This window comes from Sturnus vulgaris, chromosome 7 (assembly GCF_052056855.1).
Source record: "Sturnus vulgaris isolate bStuVul1 chromosome 7, bStuVul1.hap1, whole genome shotgun sequence".
NCBI lineage: Eukaryota > Metazoa > Chordata > Aves > Passeriformes > Sturnidae > Sturnus > Sturnus vulgaris.
In genome coordinates this window covers 10,296,528-10,319,200 of record NC_142249.1, presented here as the reverse complement: position 1 = coordinate 10,319,200, position 22,673 = coordinate 10,296,528, and the positions used below count along the sequence as shown (strand labels likewise).

The 22,673-nt window shown below is 37.4% G+C and overlaps 1 protein-coding gene across 8 annotated transcripts in view; it reads right to left on the bottom strand.

Moving 5' to 3' along the window:
• GULP1 (GULP PTB domain containing engulfment adaptor 1) overlaps positions 1-22,673 on the bottom strand; it is a 144,015-nt gene that overhangs the window by 55,841 nt on the left and 65,501 nt on the right. For all 8 annotated transcript variants that reach the window (XM_088167765.1, XM_088167768.1, XM_088167766.1 and 5 more), the window contains exons 3-4: positions 19,453-19,546; positions 6,967-7,028 (exon numbers count right to left, since the gene is read on the bottom strand). In XM_088167765.1, the coding sequence (XP_088023891.1) occupies positions 6,967-7,028; positions 19,453-19,480 (90 nt within the window). In that variant the 5' untranslated portion in view covers positions 19,481-19,546. The remainder of the gene's footprint in view (positions 1-6,966; positions 7,029-19,452; positions 19,547-22,673) is intronic.

Sequence of the window (22,673 nt, the reverse complement as noted above, 5' to 3'; positions counted from 1 at the left end):
AGACCTTAGAAGATTAATACTCAAACACTAAGTTAGTCTTTCTCTGAAAAATAGGAAAATGACATTGTAAAAGCTGCTACAAAGCTTCTAAAGGTTTTGCAACTTTTGTTTCAACAATCTCATTGCTCACCTCTTTTGAGACAATACCAGGGAAGGCCAGTGGTGCAACTGTTCAAAACTTAAAATTTCAGATGCTGAGTTCAATACTAAATCACAGAATCATTTAGGTTGAAAAGAGTCTCTAAGATCATTGCATGCAACTCTTAACCCAGCACTACCATGTTCACTGCTAAGCCATGTCCTAAGTGCCACATCCACATGGTTTTTGAACGCTTTCAGGGCTGGTGATTCCACCACTTCCCTGGAGAGCCTGTTCCAATGCCTGACCACTCTTTCAGCGAGGAAAGTTTCCCTGATATCTAATCTAAACCTCCATGGCACAACCTGAGGCCAATTCCCCTTGTCCTGTCACTTGTCACCTTAGAGAAGACACCAACCCCCACCTGTCTACAACCTCTTCTCAGGTACTTGTAGAGAGCAATAATGTTTTTCCCCAACCTTATTTTGTCCAGGCTAAAAGCTGGGGAGCATCTGGGGCTCCCTCAACATCTCCTCATAACACTTGTGCTCTAAATGCAATATTAAAAAGAACTGCTGCTGGGAGTTGCTATTACTACTACAGAGAAACCCCCACTTGCCTTTTCTATAGAAACAAATACATTCTTCTACTTTCAGAACTTTTTGGATTAACACTTGAACACATGGCTGTTCTTCATTCCAACAAACAGCTCTTCTACACCAAGAATCACAATTTAGAAGAATAATCTAATAATCATAATCTACATAAATAATAATTTATAAAAGAAAAATAATCTAAAGAATGTGCCTAGCACAGGTTGGGTCTCAGGTGCAATGTTGTTCACCAATGTGCTCTGTTAATCCCACCATTCACATAAGTCTTCCATGCCAGAGAAAAAGCTCCACAGAATCCCCTGCTGTGGATTTTCAAATTCAACCAAAACAATATACATACTTAGGAAACCAAATCTTGTAGTAAAAGATGGCAAAAAGCTTTGAGCCGGAAAGTTTACCATACATGTATAAACTACGTGCCCCATAATCCAGAAGTTAGATTAATTCCAGCCCTTCTGAAACTGACTCTGATACAAAATATAACAGCAATAACCCATTCTTGAAGTAAAACACAAGGCTTAAAATTACACCTAGGCCAAATTCTTCCCCATAGCTAAGCAAAATGAGAAACCTGGCAATACTCATGCACCAGAAATTTTGGAATCCCAGCTCCTAATGCTGAGCACAGCCCTCTGCCACTGAAAGACTGGATCTGTATAAGCAGCAACATTCAGCAATTCCCTGTATGGGCACCCCATTATTTCCCTGTCATTTAATAACAGGGAAACTCTTCAGGCCCTGCAGGGTCAAGAAGGCCTGGTAGTTTCATTGTTTTTCATACTTGGAAGCCAAAACTAAGCCTGACTTCCATGTGAAAGGTTGCTAGACCAACTGCTGTGGTAGTTGAAGCCTCCCAGTAAGACCCCAACATTTCCTTTCCTCTTAAAAGCCACGGGCCAGGCAGCAATCAGATTGCTCAATTCCCAAAAGCATCCCTGCATCCCTGAACAGCTGACTGAGCATCCAGCTGGTACAGATAGAGGGGAGGGCGTGGAAGGGGGACACGGGACAGGCAACACAGTCATGGATCAGAAATTTCAAGGAAAATGAAGCTTATGAAAAGCCCAAAGCATGACCAGGACAACCTTAAAGAAGATGACAGCTCTAGAGAACAGATCAAGAGCTACTGGTTCGTCCTTCAGTTAGAGTTTACAAGGTATTGACAAACATGACCAATGTTTTTTATTCACTTTCCCAATTAAATTAACTCTTGTAATTTTTTTTTTTTTTTTATTAACTGGAACCTACCACAAATATTTCACTGAAACACACAGGCCCTATTGGCTCCTTTTCCTGAAAAAGGAAAGAAATTAAACACTATCTATTATACTAAACTGCCTTGCATTACTAGGCACAAATGGACTTTAAGGAAGAAATAATGGAGTTGCTCATAAATTTGATTCATTTCTTGAAGGAGATCCTCTTCTGGAGAGTAAGAACAATAAAACCAAATCTGTTGAGAGTACCTGTTGAAGACTTTGAATACTTTATTTTTCATTTCCATGTTTATTCATTTTTGGTATAATGAGCCCCAAATTTAATGACTGCAATATATCAGAAATAACTAAGACGTTCAAATTTGCATTCCCTTGTAAAATTACAATTTTCTGCTTTCATATTCCATTTGGGTATTCTCACAATACTAATTTTTCTTATGCTTAAACACTAAATTAATTATGATCACATACAAGACATTTTGGTACTCTAATGAAAGTTAATTGGTACTAAGTTATTAATTCTAATTATAATAAACTTGAAGTGGGAAAACTCATTACTTCTTGCATTTTCTCTTCTACTGCAGCAGTTTCCAATTTTGAACATTTTTGTGCTCTGTTTGAAATATCTTGCTATATCCAACTGCACCACATATCTTAAATATACTTTTTATTAGTGTGCCTTGTAACTTTGCTGACTTGGGAAAGCTACATACAATTTGCCATTTGACATTTTTTCATTATTTTTAATGACAGTCATGATCATTCTGCTGAAATGTTGACTGGATATAAAAAGAGAATTTCTATAGCAATAGCAAAAAAAATATAGTAGAAGTGCAGTTTATGTCACAAAAATGTGGCTTTGATAATACTGTGCACTAATGACAGCAAAATGCAGATATTCAAAGGACAGAACTGCACCTAGAGCCCTGCTACCATACTGACATCATTTGATCTATGACCCTTGTCCAAAATGCCTGCTCCACAAGAGTATTAATTGGTGATAAAAAATACATGGAATAAGAAATGGCATATAGTTGAAAAATCTAAATAAACTGTTTCTCGTCCTACAGTGAAGACTAATAGTTTTAGGTACTGCCAAGGGAGGTCGTTTATTAGAGACTCACAGAATCATTTGGGTTGGAAACTACTTTCCAATCATGAAGAGTGACCATTACTAAATTCCTTTTTTTGCACTGTTCATTTAACTCTAAGCTTTCAAACTGAAACTACTACATCAAGACTCAAATCTGAAAATACAAAAATTTGGCAAGTGAGTGTGAAGCAGGCATCAGTGGCTGTGTGAGCCCTGGGGAGCCCTGACCTCTCTTGGTGAAACATCCTCCCAAGGGTTTAACGTGCCGTGGCAAAGAGCAGCCCCTTCTGCCTGGTGCAAGGTCAGAGCCACTGACCCCTGCCTTGCCAGCTGCCAACATAAACACCAGACTGGCAAAGCACAACCCTGGAAAGCTGTGCCTGTGGAAGTTTGATATCAGCCAAAAAACAAGCCAGTGACTCTAAAGGGGATTAGAGAGACAATTGCTGCAGACATATAGTAAACATCCTTGTTGGGGCAGCTTGTGATGGGCACAAAGGCACCACTCAGGTGGTGACAACCACCAGCTCTTTTTTAAAAGCTGCGGTTTTATTCCCTTATAAAGTCACACTTTGATCACTTTTGTTTTGCATAAAGGAAGCTGGCCTCAAACCAAGAGAATTACCTTAAAGGCAAAAGAGAGCTTTTTCTTTGCTGTACAGAAAATAACACAAACATCTCTTCTTAATTAAGAACGATTACAGAAAAAGTTGACACAGAGGAGAAGTTAGAATTTTATATCTGGGCGATATTAAAACTGTCATTCCACCACATCAAAATGAGTCTATATTTGATACTGTATTATAAAAATTCTAAATTATCTTTCTGAGGGGAAAAAAATTTACCCATATGCTGTCATTTGCAGTGACACAGTTAAAAGAAAAAATAGGACCCCAAACTGATGTCAAAATTCTGGCTTCACTAAACCAAGGGTGCATGTACAGAGCATGCTGAATTGTGAGGAATCTTATCAGTGCCTTCTGGTAGACCAAGACATCAGTAAGATAAGAAAAAAAAGACCCAAGAGAAAACACTACAACGAAAAAAAGAAGACAATGACAGAACAAAAGCAAACAGAATGAAACCAGAAAGGGAAAAATCAACACCTCTGTCCCCTCCCCCCCATAAAAAAACCTCAAAGCCCAAATCCTCATTGGTTTACACAGTGCAAACCATGCCAAAACCAGCAAATTTCAAAACAGTGAAGTAGGAGTGGGTGTGTTGGAAAAGAGAGAAATCCAAGATACTTTATATAGGGCTTCTTTAGGAGACTCATTGCTCCTGGATTTTACTTCCAGAAGACACAACTCATCTCATGTTTTCTTGCAAAGAGGATTACAGCCATACATCATCCCGAGGGTGCATGTTCTAAAAGGTAACACAACATTACCAATTCTCTGTTAAAAAGTCCTCTCCAACTAGTAGAGAAAAAAGGCCGGCTGTCAATATTGCAGAGGTTTTTTTTAATTTGCAGGTAACATTGCTAGGATTTTTTATTTAATGACCATCAACTCATGAACTGCATTTTATCAACAAGCCATTTCAGGAATCAGCACAATCTCATCTTTCCCAGTAAGCTCTCCCCATGCTCTGATCATCTCAGATTAGTGTCAGAGAAATTATTTTTGTCTCTTATAAAGAACAGAAACCACTTTTCCATCCACAATCATTTGCATCCAAAAAAACTATGGAGTAAAATACAGTTCACTTGCTCATGGACAAATAACATCTCTGATATTACTTTCCATCAAACTGATTTGATTTTCTCAACATGTCATTCTTCACTCACATGATTACTTTTTGAAATAAATCAGAGCAAGTGTTATCTTCCCAACAAAAATGGAAAATACACAAACTGAATGTTAGAGAATTGGAACAATTTGGGCAAAAAAAAAAAATCAATGAGTCTTGTTCAATACTTCTGTTATGAAGGTCTTCTGAAGCTTTTAATCATTATTTCAACACATAGTTACAAGTTATGAAATCAACAAGACATTTCACTTAAAAACCAAAATGCTGCAAACCCCAAATAAGATACTGATAGACACATACTTGCCTCTTAAAGTGAAAAATACTGCAAAACTTAATGAGAATGATACTTGAGAACTGTGGAAATCTCATCTAGATTTATTAATGTTATGCCTGCATATGGCAGCTAACTTCATAAAAGCTGTACAAATTCATTCCAGGTGTCAATAAATAAACAGGGTAGGGAATCCCATACCCTTTATACTCCAGTTACAAAGCAGAGCAATTTTTTGCTTGCTTTGAACCAAATAACTGATAGTTCTAAATAAGAATTTTCTACTGAGATTCAGATGAAAAAAAAAATGGGTTAACTTTCTTAAAAAAAAAAAAACCAAAAAACCACCAAAATCCAACATATGTGGCATTAAAATTTCAGTTTCCTGCAAGCGTTCTGACAGATCTCAGAGGCCAGCAACACAAAGATGGAGGAGGCCCTGAAATAAACAACAAATGAGCAGAAGTGGAGAGGACACTTAGGCATGTATGAGCCTAAATCAGTGGAAAGACATTTTGGACCAAGTCTTCCTAACCAGGCTGAGAGCAGACTTCTTTAGACTGGAATTCTCCATTCTTTTCTTCTGCTCCAGAAGCTGCTGATACTGTTGTTTCTACAGTTACCACCATCTTAGCATTATTTCTTTATTCTAATTCTTTTTCTGCACAGCTGCACTGACACCTACTCACCAGATCTGCTCTTAAGCAAGAAAATGAAACACGAAAGACGAAGGAAGTTTCTTTTTTTCTCTCAAAGACCAGAAATGAACAGACATTGTTCAGTGCTTTAAAAAACTCACAGCCTCAGCTTGCTTTTAAAAGAGATGGCACAGTCACCACAGCAAGCAATCCTCCCTCTCAAGAAGTGCAATATAAAGCCAAGGTGTCTGGCAAGGCTTTTCAGTTAAATGGTAATAATTCCTTTGGACAAGAATTCAGTTGGAGAACAGAATAAAAACACGTTCAAAACCTGGCAACTGTGAGAACGAGACTCCACTTTCCACTACAAACACTTGCTCACAGTGTAGCAATGCTAAGCAGAAGAAAATTGCAAATACAAAAGCAGGGAACATTCATGTAGAAACCCGAGTCCTGGCCTGCGAAACAAATATTTTTATATATATAAAGAAATGTAAATTTTTGATATTAAGAAGTTTCACATTGATTTTTTTATTAAGACTATTTTAAGAAGAGCTTTTATATTAAGAAATACCAATCATAAGAGAATGTCATCCAGAACAGCCCACAATAGAATTTTATTGAATTATACTCTCAGTTTGAGCAAGTAATTGCAGATTACTCAGTTTACTCTGAGTTATGCTGATGGCTGCATATTCTCTCCTCCTTTTAGCAAACTAATTTCAAAGCTGGTATTTAGGTAAGTATTTAGGAACCTTGAGGTTGTAAGGTATTTAGGTAAGATACATTTCCTGTCAAGGGATGTCATTAGACAAATGAAAGCATTACTTATGTAAAGTCACCTCACTGTAACTGGGATAAGAAAATAAAAGTAAGGTTTCTGGCCTTACAAAATGCCAGTATTTTTTACCACATTTCCTGAATATTTGACATTTCAATATATCCAGCAGAAAGGGTTGTTACTTATTGCCTTTGATATTGTTCAAAAGAAGTTTGTGGCATTAATTTTAATAATGTTGTAAACATGCAGCCTGATGTTAAATTCCTTTGCACTCAAAATTTCCATCCATTTAAAAAACATCACCAAGCAGAGAAGGAACACTAGCTTGCTTTCTAGTAAACCACAGTTCAGAACAAGGATCAACTGCCATTAAAAACAGAATTCTTTCACCAAACATTTACAAGTTTGTCTTCATTATTTAATCTGGCAAATCTAGGTTTCTGCAGTTTTCAAGTTAAAAACAAGATAGAATGTGCTGAGTTCTAAAGGTATGAGGAGAAAATAACTTCATATTTTCTTACCTTTGCATTATAGGGAATATAATGCTTTGATAAGGCTTCAGGAGTGTGCATCCATGTTTTGTCTACAGAAAAGCAAAATAAAAGAAGCACTGAATAGGTTATTCAATTGTTAACTTCAGCATAATAGCATCTCTGTGGAAAAGTAAAACAATCATCCTCTTACTCAGACTAGTCTGAAGTAGTTAGAAGGACTGGAGGGAAATACCTCACACCTTCCCAAACACTTGGAAGAAAGAACCTGCTTCTTTCTGTTGGGCATACTTCCTATTTTAACCAACTTGGTTCTCCTTAAGAACTACAGCTCCTCCCCCCAAATGTATTAATTGGTCTGAGGTTGTTTGCTGTTTCTGCCTCAGATCAGTATTTTCTGCACCCTGCTGTTTAAAGCACTGACTATATCTTGTGCATCTAATGATGCTTTTTTGATGAATTATGTGCTTTTTCTGATGAATTACCAAGACATTAAAGGGACAAGCAAAAAATTATCCATGCTGTTAACTGAAAGAAGAAAGCCCTAATCCTTATAAAAGAAAAAGGATATGCATCAGAGTCATAAGTTTTAGATCTTATTTGTAAGTTCAGATCATCTGTAAGTTTTCCATACATATGCTAAACAAATTTGCATTTTTCACCTTTAACTTTCTTATTATAAGACTGTTATTCTGTTACTTTTCCTGTTGCATGGACATAATTCTGTAATTATTTGTCAAATACATCTTCTCTTATTTCAATAGCCTTTTTGCATGTTCTACAGCATTTAAGACAGAATTCCAAATGTTAAGGAAAAGCTTTTTATTACAATCTTAGAAACAAATATTCAAGGTTTTCTCATTTGAGAGAGCTTAAACAAAAATGTTCCAAACCACTAATTTGCATTACCATGCATTTGGAGAATCTGTAACTCCAATTAATATTTTATATGACATATATTGAACATTTAGTAGTATTGGTTTAAATGATGATGAATTAAAGTCACAAATCTGGAACTTTGAGTTAAGTAACAGAATAACAGCTTAAAGCAAAATTCTACCCTTGGATATTCACAATTCCCTTTATGGGGAGTTGCAGTCACAGTAATTACTAACTTTTTTGTTAGTTACACTTAAGAACAATAAAATTCTGTTCACTTCAAACTGTTGAAGAGCAAAAGCTGTGACATTGATTGACACTAAAGCAATAATTAAATATTTTAGATTATACAGAAGCAAGAAAACCGTTAAACAAGATATTCACCAGTCACCACAGTAACAGGATCAGAACTACAAAGCTGGGAGAATTCTTTTTTTTCCCTAAGCCAATTTCATTCTAGATGGCAGTAATGTTCAGCTCCATTACTGAGAAGTGATATTATCACTTCTTAATTAAGGAAGAATGATTTGTCCATTCAGCAGCAGCACCCAGGAGGATGATTAAAGTGGCTCTTCCTTTTAACTGTGACTTGTGATTGGACTGCTGGAACCAAGAAATCATTTCCCAGAATATTTTAACACCTGAAACCTGATCTCTGCTTTAACATAATATCAAAGGCTGATGTTATCTGAAAGTGTGGAACAGCCATCCCAGTGAATTGGAGAGTTAGGCCTGGTAGAATAAAGCCTGTCAGCCCAGGAGATAAGCTGGAGCCCAAGCAGGCAGCTGGTCAGTGGACCCAGGACTGCTCCCTGCCCCAGCCTGCTCTGTGAACACCTGCACAGGGCCCATTTCAGCTCCTCCAGGTGCAGTCACATTGCTCTTGCCAAGGGTTAATTTACCCATTTTCTTCACATCTAGCTTCAGTAGGGATACTGTCATATTTACACATTTATAAAGGAAAATCCAGTAAAACTAGAGCAGCGAACCTCCAGTTCTCCAAGAGTTCTCCACTCATTTTATGCTTAGTACCACCACAAAGAAATGACAGAACTGTAGCTTCTAAAGCAGTTTTACAAGCAGACAAGTGCCAGACAGCTATCAAAACTAACTATCCCTTGCAAATGTTTCTTCCTCCCTTCTACCTATCAGGGCAAATTCATATTAGAAAAAAATGTTATTTAGTTTGGGAGTAAAGTGTGAAATGCAGGTCTTAATCAGCGTCAGGTAATCTTTCCAATTTTATTTTCATGTACAAAGCTTTACCTAAAATGCTTCTGTGAAATCATCAGGTTACCTACCAGCCTCTAAAAGTAACGTGACAGATTCCAGGAAGGAATAACATTGCCAGGCAAGTGTTGCCATAACTGTTGGTACCCCTAATTGGGAGGAAGATAAGGAAATATGGACAGGTGCTCTCAGCTCCAAATGAAATCAGTAACTTAGGGGGTACCAAAAGGCAGCTGGCTCCAGGAGAATTATGTGATTGGTTACAGTAGTCCAACATTCAGATGTAGATCCACAGACACTGTGACACAGCTACTGAAGATTTCCACTGACAATACAAGTCCATTTCTTAGAAGCAAGAAATAATTACAGAGTGGTGGTACTTTGGAAAGTGTTCTTAATGCTAAACTAAATCAATACAAAGCAAAACTCAGGCTGATAGCAAAGACTTGCAAAAAAAACATGCAAGCTGTTGTAGGGTAGTTTGTTACTAGCATTTCCTGAATTGTAAGGTCTGATTATGGACTTACACCACCCTCAGCAGTTGTTTGAAATACTGCTCAGAATTAGTTTGATTAGTTGAGAAAGACCAAATTTCAGACATTTTGCATGCAATAAACCAGAAAAACACACACAAAAAAAGAAAACCTGTAAAAGAAGTATTAGTCAAATATCTGATGTAGATATGGCTTGTGGTTTGCATGATCCCTCACCTGTTTTAATTTTTAAAGCGTTTTCACAGCTTAAAACTTAATTATTCATTCTTAAGCAACAAGCCAAATATGAAACCCTGCAGTGAAAAATCACAGTTCATATTATTATTTTATTAGTTACACAGAAAAGAGTTCTAGACACTTCCCAGCTAAATAAAACAGTAAGTCCTAAACAAAGGATTGAAAGCCCAGATAAAACCAAACCTGACAACCTGCATCTGAAGTTAACAGTAATAGAAAGTGAAAGGACTCATGCTGTTACCCTGGGTGAAAACCAGAGTTATGTTAGATGTTGTCTGAAGTTCTTAATCCAGGTTGCCGTGGAATTTACATTAAAGTTTTTAAAAGTGCTCAGTTGTTTTTTGAGAATTATGAGGTTTTGAGAATTATGAGCTTGAGCCATTCAGAGTCCAACAAAACCTATGTTTAACTGAGGTACGAGAAATTTTAAGAAGTCTGGGTATGTGGTGGTTTTGCCATGCTCACTGGCACTGTGTGGAACAAGAGGTGCAAAAAAGGGTCACCACTGATTTCAAGGGCACAGGGTAAACCACAGCCCTGATTAAGCAGGATTGGCAATCCTGTGTGCAGCCTCTCCACAACACCTCCCTCAGCATGTGCCACAGGCACAGAGAGCCCCCAGAGCAGAAGCACAGCAGCCTATCCAGTTTTTAAGGGAATTTGACTTGGGTGAGAGCTGCTGAGGTTTTGTTCCCTGCCAGCACACACCAGTCTGCTAAGAGAAAACTGCATCAAATTCACATTGGGAAACCCAAGGATGTGACAGACTGAATTGCAAGGGTGCAGGTGGGAGCTGGGCACTTCCATGGGCAGAGGATTAATGCTGCTCGGAATTGAGCATTCTCTCCTTTCTAAGCTGCCTGAACCAGTACCTTAAAAAGGGGAAAGTTCCTTTCCAATTCCACAGCATCTGCTGGGTCTGGTGTGTGAGCCATGGCAGAACTCTGGGTGTCACCAGGAGAGCCAGGGCAGAGTGACACATGTGCTGACAAATCACACACTAAAAACAATCGACTTGGGGACATCATCAAGGACCCTGAACGACTGTGCTGCTCTCAGGGGAGGATGACATTAGGCTAGATAACAGCACAGCTGACCATTTATCTACTGAAAAGGAAAGTGCTAGCAGTGCCAAGAAATGGGTCTCCCTTTGAGATTAATTTCTCTGCATATTACTGCCCAAAGAGATTGGAGAATGGCATTTTCACAGTGCAGCACCTCCCGAAACCCCAGTGTCATTATTAATTCATTAACATTAAGTAACATTAATTAATGTTTCTAAAGTGTTTATCAAAGCATATTAGACCTAGTGGCCATTCACATAATATGCTGAACACAGACTCTAACTTTCTCTTTTTTAGTGCCACAGTGAAAACACTGTAATTTCTAAAAGCTAGAAACTAAAGCCTTTTTTCTTTACTGGATCAATATCTTTTCATATCAATGGATGATTTGAAATCTTGGAACTGTCTTTTCTTCCTGTTTCACAAAACCTGGTATGAAAAAAATCTTTTTGTGACAAGCAGCCTAATAAGATCCTCCTGGAGAAGATATCATCCTAAGAGATCCGTAATACATCTAGGTATTACTGCCTCAGGAACAAACAGCTTACTTGCTTCAGTGTATGTACCTAAGTGCTCTCTCTTTCATTATTCCTAGATTATCTGTTTTTCTGTAAAGAAAGAAAACCTTCAAAACAGGACAAAAAGAGCTGTCACCCTGTTAAATAACTTCCTTTATTCTGACTGCAGCAGAAACAGGCAGATTGCACTTTGCTGTCTGACCAGCATAAGGGAGGCTTTGTGAGCACCTGTCTTCTTCACCACTGCAGGTAACACATGAATGGATAGGCTGAGGCCTGAGACAATGCTTGGCACCAGAGTTTTCATCAGCATGTAATACTGAAATATCACTAACAAACAATCTACCCATGTTATTGCATTGATCAGCTGCAGCATCTGTTCCAGCCACCTTCTAGAGCAATGACTGAGTAAAATCTGGCTGTCTGGTAACAGCAATTTATTAAAGTTATTAACAGTTATGACTAAGCAATTGAAATAATGAGTCAGAGCCTTCCCTAGAAACATATAGAAGAAAATGCCCATCAATACACAGAGCTCAAAAATAATTACTTTTTAAAATTTTTTCCCCCTTTTTCCTCCCAGACATAAGATATGCTTTGGATGCATATCTATTCTTTGCCAAGAGCCATGTCTCCCTAGAACAGAGTGATCTTGGCAGAATGCTTTGCCTGTGTCCTTCTCCCCTAATATTCAGGGCCTTGTAAATGGTTTTAAACAGCTGATAGCTATAATTGCAAAATGGTGTCACAGAATGCTGGGTTGGCATAGTTACAAAATGAAAATAAGCCTAGTATTTGCATTTCCTTCAACAGCAGCATTTGCTGCTTAGCCTACACATTTTATACTATATGTTTTTGAGACATGGATGCTAATATATAAGTTTTGACAATAAAGGAAAATAGGATCAAAGTATGAATGCAACTGACCAGCGATTAGCGAATCTTAGCTTTTGCAATTTTGATTTGTTGCTGTTAAGAACTTTTAACAAGTTCATATTCCTAAACCAAAGGGGGAAAAAACCAAGAAAAATAAATCTGAACTATTTAGCCCATACCTCATATGTCTTCTAGTTAGAACCAGAGCTCCACTGTCTTTGATAAAAGCTTCTATTTGAAGTAAAAAAAGAGATTACTGCATAACATAATTTAAGTGATGATATTTTTGCAAGTTCTCACTAAGATATATGTAGAGATCAAACCTCCAACTCCAGATTTCACTTTTGTAGTCTTGTAGAAAAAGAGTTCAGTGAATTATTCCAGTATTCTATAAATAAATTTGGAGGAGCATCAATTAAACTCGTAAAAAAATGTTTAAAAAGCAAGCTTTTGAAGAATTTCTTGCTGTTAAAGAACATTATGCAAATAGGTCAAAACAAAGGAAAAGGAGCATAAATTACAATCAAAATAGAATTTGAATTTTCTGATTCCGGAACACTGAAATAATGTGATATAAAAGTTTAAGTGGAGCTTTCTTTAAAATTCAAACTGGAAGCAGAAAAAAGGAGTTTAAGCAACCAATGAGAGCAACTAAAATATGCACATCTATAGCTTCCTATTGCTTATGTACCTAAGATACATCCTTTTATGTGCCAGAAGGATTTGATTTCACAAAGCAGTTTTCCGGAGTCATCTATTTTGGATGTTCTCTGCAATTTTCCAACAGCTTTATAAGACAAATTCTTATGAAATCAAGCAGCCATTGTGATTCCTATCAAGGTCTGGTTGTTACACCCCTAATTATAGCACACAGGATAAGATATTTTGCCTTTAACTAGATACTCATCCAGTTATCTCACAGTGTACCTGTGTAACTCAAGCATTTAGGCTGTGGCTATGTAAATTTTAATAGGGTAGAAACCAAAAATCTTCAGACTCCTTCCATGCTGTTCCCATTGCAAAGCCAGTATTTATGCTTATGGCTCAAAAAGCAGATATGGAAAGGAGCTCCTGAGGTTTTGGAGAAGTAACAAATAGTTATTGTTGTAAATAGCACTGTTAACCTGCCTAGAATATTCCTTACAGCAGGCAAGAGATAAGATCAGTTCTGCAATACCTTTCTGAAGATAATGCAGATAAAAAAAGCAACAGGAAATTATCCTGCTATTCACATGGGAGCAGAAAGAAAAGAAAAATCAGGCTCAACTGCACACACCCAAGAATCCTCTGGAGAAGGTTTCCAAAGCCCCCATAGTTCATGTTTTCTGTTTTGTTTATGTGAATAAATACCATGACAAAATCAAGTCTAAATTAAGAGCAAGTAAATAATTTAGTTTAGATACAAATACTCCTCATTTGTATGCCTCCTCTGAAGACATACTATAACTTTTTTTTTCCTTAAAAAAATGAAAGCTGTCCCTTCTGTCTTCAGAATGTGAATATACTATGTGTATAATATAGAAATGTTTGCAAACACACACAAAAGGTCAGACTGAGCACTTCCCTGTCCCACCAAGAGAAGACCACTGGGTCCTTGCCAAATGAAGGTGGAAACCCTGCAGGTCACCTTGCAGGTCTCCTGCCACAGCCCAAGGAGAACAACAGTACAAACAAAGTTCCAAAAACAGAGTCAGAAATCAATCCAAAAAAGGGACTTGGTCACTGAATATTGGTTTTCCACCTGACCCCACATTTAGAAAGACAAGGAACAGTACCCAGAATTCATATTAACTCTTTGTGAAGATATTATAAAACTTTTAACTGATTTTTGTGTCAAGACCAGCTGAATACAGAAATATTTGTTATACCACAAGAGCACCCTCTTTTGCTCCCACCCTTCACTCCTGAAAAAAATTTTGTTCAAATACATCCTACCAACATCAGTTTTCTTGCAATGGGGGCAGAGGAGGAAGTTTAGACCTAGATTTGGTTTGTTGGGTTGTTGGTTTTTGGTTTGTTTTTTTTTTTCTCTCCCCTCTAAGGTGAATGCTTTTATGAAAGAACAAAAAGTGCAACCACAAGAATATCTGAAGACCACAGTGGGGGAGCTCGTGGCTGCTTATTTTCCATTAAAACTATTATTTTTTTATCATTACTCTTAAAGTGGAAGTGCAGCACACAATAGGCTATTTGTTTAAATCACTGATGTGAAACAGACTCTGACAGAAGGAAAGTATTTACTTTAGGACTACACTTATCCTCATCACTCTTGTGGGCCTTCACCTATTGTCTTCTCATTAAGAGATAAAATATAAACCAAAATATTTTCCATCTCTGGAATGCAGCATATGTTTATAATAAAAATAAAGATCATATTATAGCCAGCCCATTCACATAAAAGAGCATCCTATAACCTTTGATTGCAGTATTTTATATGTCAGCCCCTGCCCATTAAATGCACCTGTCTACACTTTCATAAATAAGATTAATAAAAAGCCATTGCACAGAAATGTTATTGCTGAAATTTATTATTTAAAACAGGTAATTACCTCAGTATATCCTATTTAGCATTATAAAGGCCATGTACATCTCGGGAGCAGGAAATTGGCAGCAATTACCCACCTTATTAACTGCTATCTCATGGAAAAAAAACCAGAAAATTTAGATTCTCACATACATTGAACTTCTTGTCATTAGAAATCTAAGGCTGACATTCTTTATGGGATGAAGGAGAATCACTGGGGCGCAATAAAGAAAAAAAAAACTAAATTCAACTGCTACATCCTCCCCAACTTCACCCAATTTCAGCCATTGTAATTCAGTAGACATACATATCTACATTTTTAGCAGTGTTCTGTGTCACTCAAAAGCTTCAATCTTTTGCTCACAGAAGGTTTGGATTACAGTCATTCCATATTTACATATCTCTGTCTGGAAGGAACAGTAGTTTTATTTCACATTTCTGATGAGGCAAAACCCAGGAAATACTAGTTTTCTTTCTTTACTTATATGCAGCAGTTCTTACACTAGCATCTTTTAACAGAAGGATGTAGGATCAGTAAAATGTGCCAAACTCATTTATGCGAGGCAACTCCATTCACAAAAAAAAAAAGGAGCATAATCAAGCCCCCATAGTTAATGTTCTTTATTTTATGTGAATAAATACCATGACAAAATGAAGTCTAAATTGAGAAGAGTTGAGTAATTTAGTTTAGATACAAATATACTAAAAATGAGAAAAAAATTACATAACAATATAGCATTAACAGAGCTCTCTTACAGAAGAATCACATTGATACTCCTAAACTACTTAAAAGTGGCTGAGTTTATCAAGATGCAAACATGTTTCCAATTGAATGGACTTCCACCTGCACTACAGACTTTTTGCACCACAGCATTTCCAAGTGAGCATCCTACCACGTGTGACTCTAATGGAAAAATCGAAAATGAAAAGTAAACAGGACTCTTCAAAACCCCTTCCCCAAAACTGTGACACGTACAAAAGCAAGCTTCCAATAGTGTGATAGATACACAAAAGTTTTCAGAAGTTTTGTCATAACAACAAAAACAAGAGGAACATACATATTGTTGATCAATTTGTTTTTGGGGGAGAAGGAAAGAGATCCTTTAAAATATAATTATCTTTTCACTGTAATTTACTGCACTCATTGATCAATGAATGGAAAAGCAAATGCTTACTTATGTACAGTTTGGAGAGTCATGTAGTATTTCTGCACCTGAGAATTTTCTTCATAAAACACCTATTTCTTAATCCAACCAAACTCTACTGAAGTCAAGAGAGAGGCTATGTTGCTTGGAATGTTTTGGGGTTTTTTTCACATTTAAATATGCAACTTCAAACAGCAAATGCTGATATCAGCTTTAAACCCAAAATGAAACTTTTTGTCAATATTAGTGCCTACAGTTTGTTTCCCTGTTATATAAGCTCATGGGTAACAGAAGAGACCAGATATTTCAACCTGGACTGCTGAAAGATTCAATTTGTTTATCATTACCTGTGGAAGTACTTCCTGAAACAAGTTGAATTTGTTTAAACTTGACTTTTTTTATATTTTTCATTGTTCCTATCAGGATGAAAGAAACAGCTTGATTTTTTTGCAATTTGAGATTTAAGCAGATCAATTAACCCTTCTACCAAAATGACTATCAGACAAATAAAAACAATTCCAACTGAAATAGAAGCAAGCTCACCAGCTCTGGTTTGTGCTAAATCTTGGGCAGTCAGGCAATTTTAAAGGCCAGAGCACTCAGCACACCTTGTCAGCTCAAGTGGCTATTTCATGCCCAAACCATGACCCTCAAAAATAAACTTAGACTGAGTACTGGCTGCAGATATGATATCTGCAGTAAAGAATTGTGCCTCAAAATGAAGCACTGGTAATGCTGAAAGTGGAGATTTGTGCTCTCAAGAGCTCTGCTCTGATTTATGACAAAGCTGCTGTTCCCACAGCAGATTCTCTCCATAAACACTCATGCCACACATCTCATCTATAGGAAATTTTTGCCTGTAAAGGATCAGGATTAATTTTAAAAAGAGCTCACTTTCTGTCTTAGCAACTCACGTTTCATGGCAATTCTTTTGTGAAAGCACAGGTTGCTATCCAGGCACCAACAGAAGAAAAAGGGGCAAAAAAGTAAAGAAAGCTTGCTTCCAGTGCTTCTTTTCTTGCTTTGTATGCCAATGTCTGCAAATTAAATAGTTTCCTGAACATTTAGAAGAAAAATTGCGTTGTTGAATCAGGTGATGGCATGAGAACAGAGCTCATCAGCAAGAGCAGCACAGCCCCAGCCATTCTAGTGCCCAGTTTGCCCAACTCAAAAAGATGGGAGCTATGGCAGCAGGAAGGACCTTCTGTATATGCATCCTGTTAAAGGACCCATACAGGCTGATCATCACCATCATCATTAGGGAGCATTTATTCTGCCAATCTGCCCAATTCATTTATAATCTCTGGCTATTATCCAAGTATCACCTACATCTGTTTAATTCCCATCACAATCCTATGGATTTAAGGCTATTGTTTGTATAGCTTCAAGGGAACAAAGCAGTGCAATCTTGTAATTCACATAAACCCTACAAGCACAGATGGAAACTGGTCTGAGTTTAGACTGCTTGGGAAGCCAGAGCTGTCACACAGTTAGTGCTTCAAAATATTCATACTCTTGTGGACAGAAGAAACCCACAAATGACCCATCAAGAAATGGAAATAACTATATCTCTGAGATCTGGGGGAAAAAAAATCAAATACTCTAAAGGAAGTTCAGCAATTGAAACTGTTTTTAAATGCAGATATTATGCATGAACCCTGATAGAGCCAAGTTCTTATGAACTTCATTTGCATTAAAAATATGCAATTTTCACTTATTATTGGCAATTGCTTAACTGAAACTTGTTTTTTTTATCCCTAGGGTATGAGAATGGAAATGTCACAAGTGTTACTATGAGTAAAATAAATGGATGACAGCATTGAATTCCTCTGTCTCCTAAGGTTCTGAATCACTATTAGGAATCCACACTAATTGCATTTCATTGTGCCTGACAGCTTTTATATGAGATACTTTTTTCTTGGGGTAAAGAAAACAGCACACAAAATTAACCGAACAACAAAGGAAATGCCTTTGAATACAATGAATTTCCAAGAATTTAGATAAGGACTTAGTAAGAGTTTACTTATGAAGAAATGAAAACAGAGAGAAGTTAATTCAGACAGCTCAAATGATCCCAGGAAACTGAGGATACAACTTCAACAATGATAAAGGCAAGATGAAGAAACTGCCAAGGACAATATGAAATGGTGACAGAGTATTTTAGCATTCTGGGTCCAAGTCAAAACTCTGAGAAAATATCCAGTAAAACACAACTGGTCTGTTTCTAAATCATGGCAGGCTGAGCTTCAAACATTATCAGAAATCATTAGTAAAGAATAAAAAAGGAAAATAATTACATGGTCTCCTAGACAAAACAATCTACAATCCCCAAGTTTCTCTTTCTCACTTGTGATAAATCAATCCACAATTAAAGAATAATGAAATAATTTCTCAAATGATCTGGAAGAAGCCTGGCAACACTATCAAGCACCTGGAAGGTACAGATCTGTTGACAGCAATGTTACAATCACCCACAAAAGGAAATACATCAGTGCTTAAGAAGAGCACAGGTTTAAGCTTATTTCCTCCTGCTCTCAGGGTGTTAGAAGATCTTTCATCCTATTTTGCAGCCTTTGTGAGGTAGTGAATCTTCCTTTAGGGATCCCGTGCTGATAGTCTGAACTACTTCTCTTACCTTGATTCATCTGGCTTCAGCAAACCAATGCACTAGACACACAAGGATGCAGTGATGCTGTCATTTCATGCTGGCCTAAGTATGCAGATTCCTTTTATTTCCAGCTTTGATATTGATACCAAAACAGAAATTCTTGTTATATAAACAAAATATTTACACTCAGTCCAACTGAGGTTGCACCTACTTATTCAGGCAAGGGCTTCACCTCAGTGTGTGCCACACTTAAGGACTTTTGGAAGAAAACATGGAAAAACAAGAAACGACACTTACTGAGTATCTTCTACCTTACAAACTAATGGGGGAAATATCAACAAAGCTGTCAGTAAAAAAAGCTGCATCCCTAATGCTCCTTTTAAAGACTTCTGCCTACTCATAAACAGTCCATGAAAAGAGATAAACAAGCCAGAGGAGCAACATGCCTTGATAACCTTTTTTAAGAAGGCATGCCATTTCAGACTGCTACAAATCCAGAAGAGCTGCTTACTGCTAAAAATATCCTCCTGCATGAGACACTTCTAGTATATTAAACACAGTTTGAAAAATCCAATAAATATATATATAAGGAAAAGTCACTAACTCTTAGAAGCTCTCAAACCCTCCAGGACCTCCTTTGGTGTGTGCAGGCAACATAAGAAAACAGAATGTGTATTTTATGTTTATGTATTTATATGTGTGTGTGTACACACCTCCTGCAATTAAAAAAACATACAAAATTCAACTTGAGCCTTAGAATGCAGAAAGCTCTGTAACTACCAGTCAAGAATGCTTTGCTCTCTACATCTTCTGGAAGGCTGCTCATTTTTACCTAGATAATTCAGTGAAACGATTTAGTTTTTCCTTGTATAATTCTTAATATTCTAAAGAATTTTTACAGGACATTTATGTCTCCATGAAATATAAGCTAAATTACTTACCTTTCTTCCTGCTAAAAGCACGATTCATGTTGGAAAATCTACCCAGTCAATCAATGATGCTTCTGGGTTTGTTTTTTTTCCTCCCCACTTTAACCTGCAGAATGACAGGCAAGAAAATAGAAAATTCCATTATTATAGTTGAAATTCTATTTATCTTCATATTAAAGACACTGCAAGTGATCTTGAGTATTCTGAAATAATTCTGGGAAAGAGGGTATGTGCTTGGCTGAGGAAGAAACTTCAGCATTGAGAAGATCTATGCTGAAAGCACCCAGCAGTGCTTCATACAGAAAGGCATTTTCAGGCTCCTTTAAGCTGCTCTCCTGAAGATTTCAGAGGCACAGAGCAGGTGGCATTATACATATACATGAAGACAAATACCACACACAAATAGGTTGGAAAGAAAGCTTTAAAATGACTGCTGACTACAAGACTCCTTAAAAACACTCAGTTCACATTTCCACTGCCCTGTTTTGTGCCATTTAGGCTGTCAGATTATTTCAAGCTAGGCTTTCATCTTCACATGGGACACTGGGGAAAAAAAAATAAAAATCACAATATATAGATTCTTCTTCACTCAGGGACTCAATATGATAAAATTGCCTTCTATCAGTGCTACTACATCCTTGCTCTATTTTCCTCAGATTGTACAGTAATTTCTGTATTTTCTTCCCTTAAAAACATGGGTCCACTCTTAAATTCTTATTTAACTTTTGATTCACAATACTATTTCTGAATTTTATTATTTACTAACATAAAAAAACCCAATAAAATCTACTAGATCCCAAGCTAGTCAACACCATCCCACTCTGCACTACAGAGCTTTTACTATTACAAACACATGTAAAGATATTCCCATTACTACTTTTCATTCTGTTCATATCTTCCAAGCACAAGTTGCACCAGTGCTCTCTCTGTTCTCCAAGCAGTCCAGTCAAAGGAAAAGGAGAAAAAAGGGAGTGTTAAAAAAAGAAAATCAAAACACTTTTCTATCAGATGATTTTTTTAAATCAAGTAGAACAGTACTTTTGCTTTGAATAAAAACAAACTTAGGCCAGTATTTCAAATGTCAGCATTAAGATGACAAATTCATTTAAGATACTTTATACAGCTCATGAATGCTTCTTGTGGTGCTAACTCCTGTTTCTCAAGTAAGTTCAATACCAATTAAAGCAATTATATCCAAATTTCCCTGTAAATATTTGATGAGAGACTGCAGCTAGGGAAAAAAAAACAACACAAAAAAACAAAACAACGAAATCCACCCCACAACTCTCCCCTGCCCTCACTGTGGGCAGCACCACATAGAAGGCTGGGGATACACAGGGGCAGGGAAACAAAAACAACACCTGTGAGGGCTCTCAAGTCCTAGGAATGGTTTTAGCAGCACCCCTGGAAAGGGCAATGGCATTACTGGGGGAATTCCAACAGGCACCAGTGTCCCCAAAAGCTGAGAATGCACGAGTAGCTCTCCCCACCAGTGTGAGTGAGGGCCATCAACTCAGCTGAAATAAAGTAATAAGGAAGAACATCAGAATTTCAGCTTTTTAAGCAACTGCAAGCGTGTATAGCTTACAGGTTTAACACAGGAGCCCCACTGGATATCCTCAGGATATATAAGCAGTAGCACAACTTTGTTCAGGATGTTTACCCTCATGAATTATCCACAGCCAGCTTTGAGTAAAATAATTCCTTTCCCCTCTCTAAGACAGCTCTGGCAGTTGTCTTGCACAGCACTAGACCAAACACTTGAGTTCTGCATGATGGGATCATAACATGTCCTTTTTCGGAATGCCTTTTTTTTGTGTATTCCTGTCCTCATCCAAGAGACTGCTAAGGAACATATTTGAGATGGTTACTGCATAGAACATCTTCTAAATACAAACTCTGCAGGCACATCACAGGGCAGCTGGCTGGCCACATTTCTAGAGATCACCATTCAAGTATTTTGTTTAAAACAGTGTATGTGTCTTCCTCATGAAGAAGGATATATCACCATTGAAGTAACCTATGCAACTAAAAGCCAGAATTTATTAACTGCTTAGCTAAAAATGGGCAGTATTGCCAAAATCATGTTCGTAATTTCGATTCCAACAAATGATCAGTAGAACAAAACACAGATGTGGTTTAGGCAACAAACAGCATCAGAACACTTCATCAGTGTACTTCCACTTCACACAGAAAATGTTATTAAATAGGGAAACAGAATTAGCTACATGTAACTGCATTTACAATTCCCTCAAACTCTGATACAAACATCATCAACCTCTCAGACGCTGAAAAAGCAGATCATTAAATGCTCCATAAAATTTTGCTATTGACAAAAGACCAAGCCAAACACCACAAGGTTCATTTCCATCTCCTCGGTGGGGCTTGGGGCACAAGGGTGATTATCAGACTGTCATACACAGCACTGGTAAGTTTGCAACCAGAAAAGCAAAGTTATGTTTAGACATATCCTGCCATGTCTTTGTTCACAATATTCCAATGACAAAGAATAAAACTCTTAGGAGCAAGCAAGCTGTTCTCTGGTAATGGAAGGTAGACGGGCTTTTTTGGCAGAAAACAACTGAGTTTCTGACAAACCACAGCACTCAAAACCACTAGACCAGAACTGTCTGCTAAAAGCTTGTAAAGAGCCATAAGGAAGGCAAGTCAAAGAACCCCACTCTGGTGCAGGGACCCCTGTGCAAAGGGAAATGTCCTCCCCATAAACCACCTAACTTGCAAGGGTAAAGCAGTTGTAACAACCAGAGGCATCAGGGAATAGCAATGTGGACCAAGCCATTCCATTACTCATCACTCAGGAAGACACACCTAGGTAAAGAATGTTTCTCCATCTTACTCCAAAGAGTTTTCTTCAGCTTTGTCCAGAAACCAAACCCTGCTGGGAAACAGAAAACCTGAACAGGATTCCACAACACAGTTAACAGAAAAAAATGTGAAGAGTTCTGACAGGTACAAACTACAGAAAATCTGGGTACTATCAGGTTATTTCCTTCAGGATAGAGATACAAGAAAAAAAAAGAGAGAAAAGGCATCGAGAAATATTTTAGTGAAATAAAATTACTTAATGACAGCTGAACACCCTGAGCAGGAGACATGACACACACAGTCTGAACACTGGCATATGTCCCGGGCAGGTGAGTGTTTAAGCAGTCACATCAAACTTGAAGCAGTCACACAGAAAGCAAACACCATCTCCTTTTTTCTCTACTATC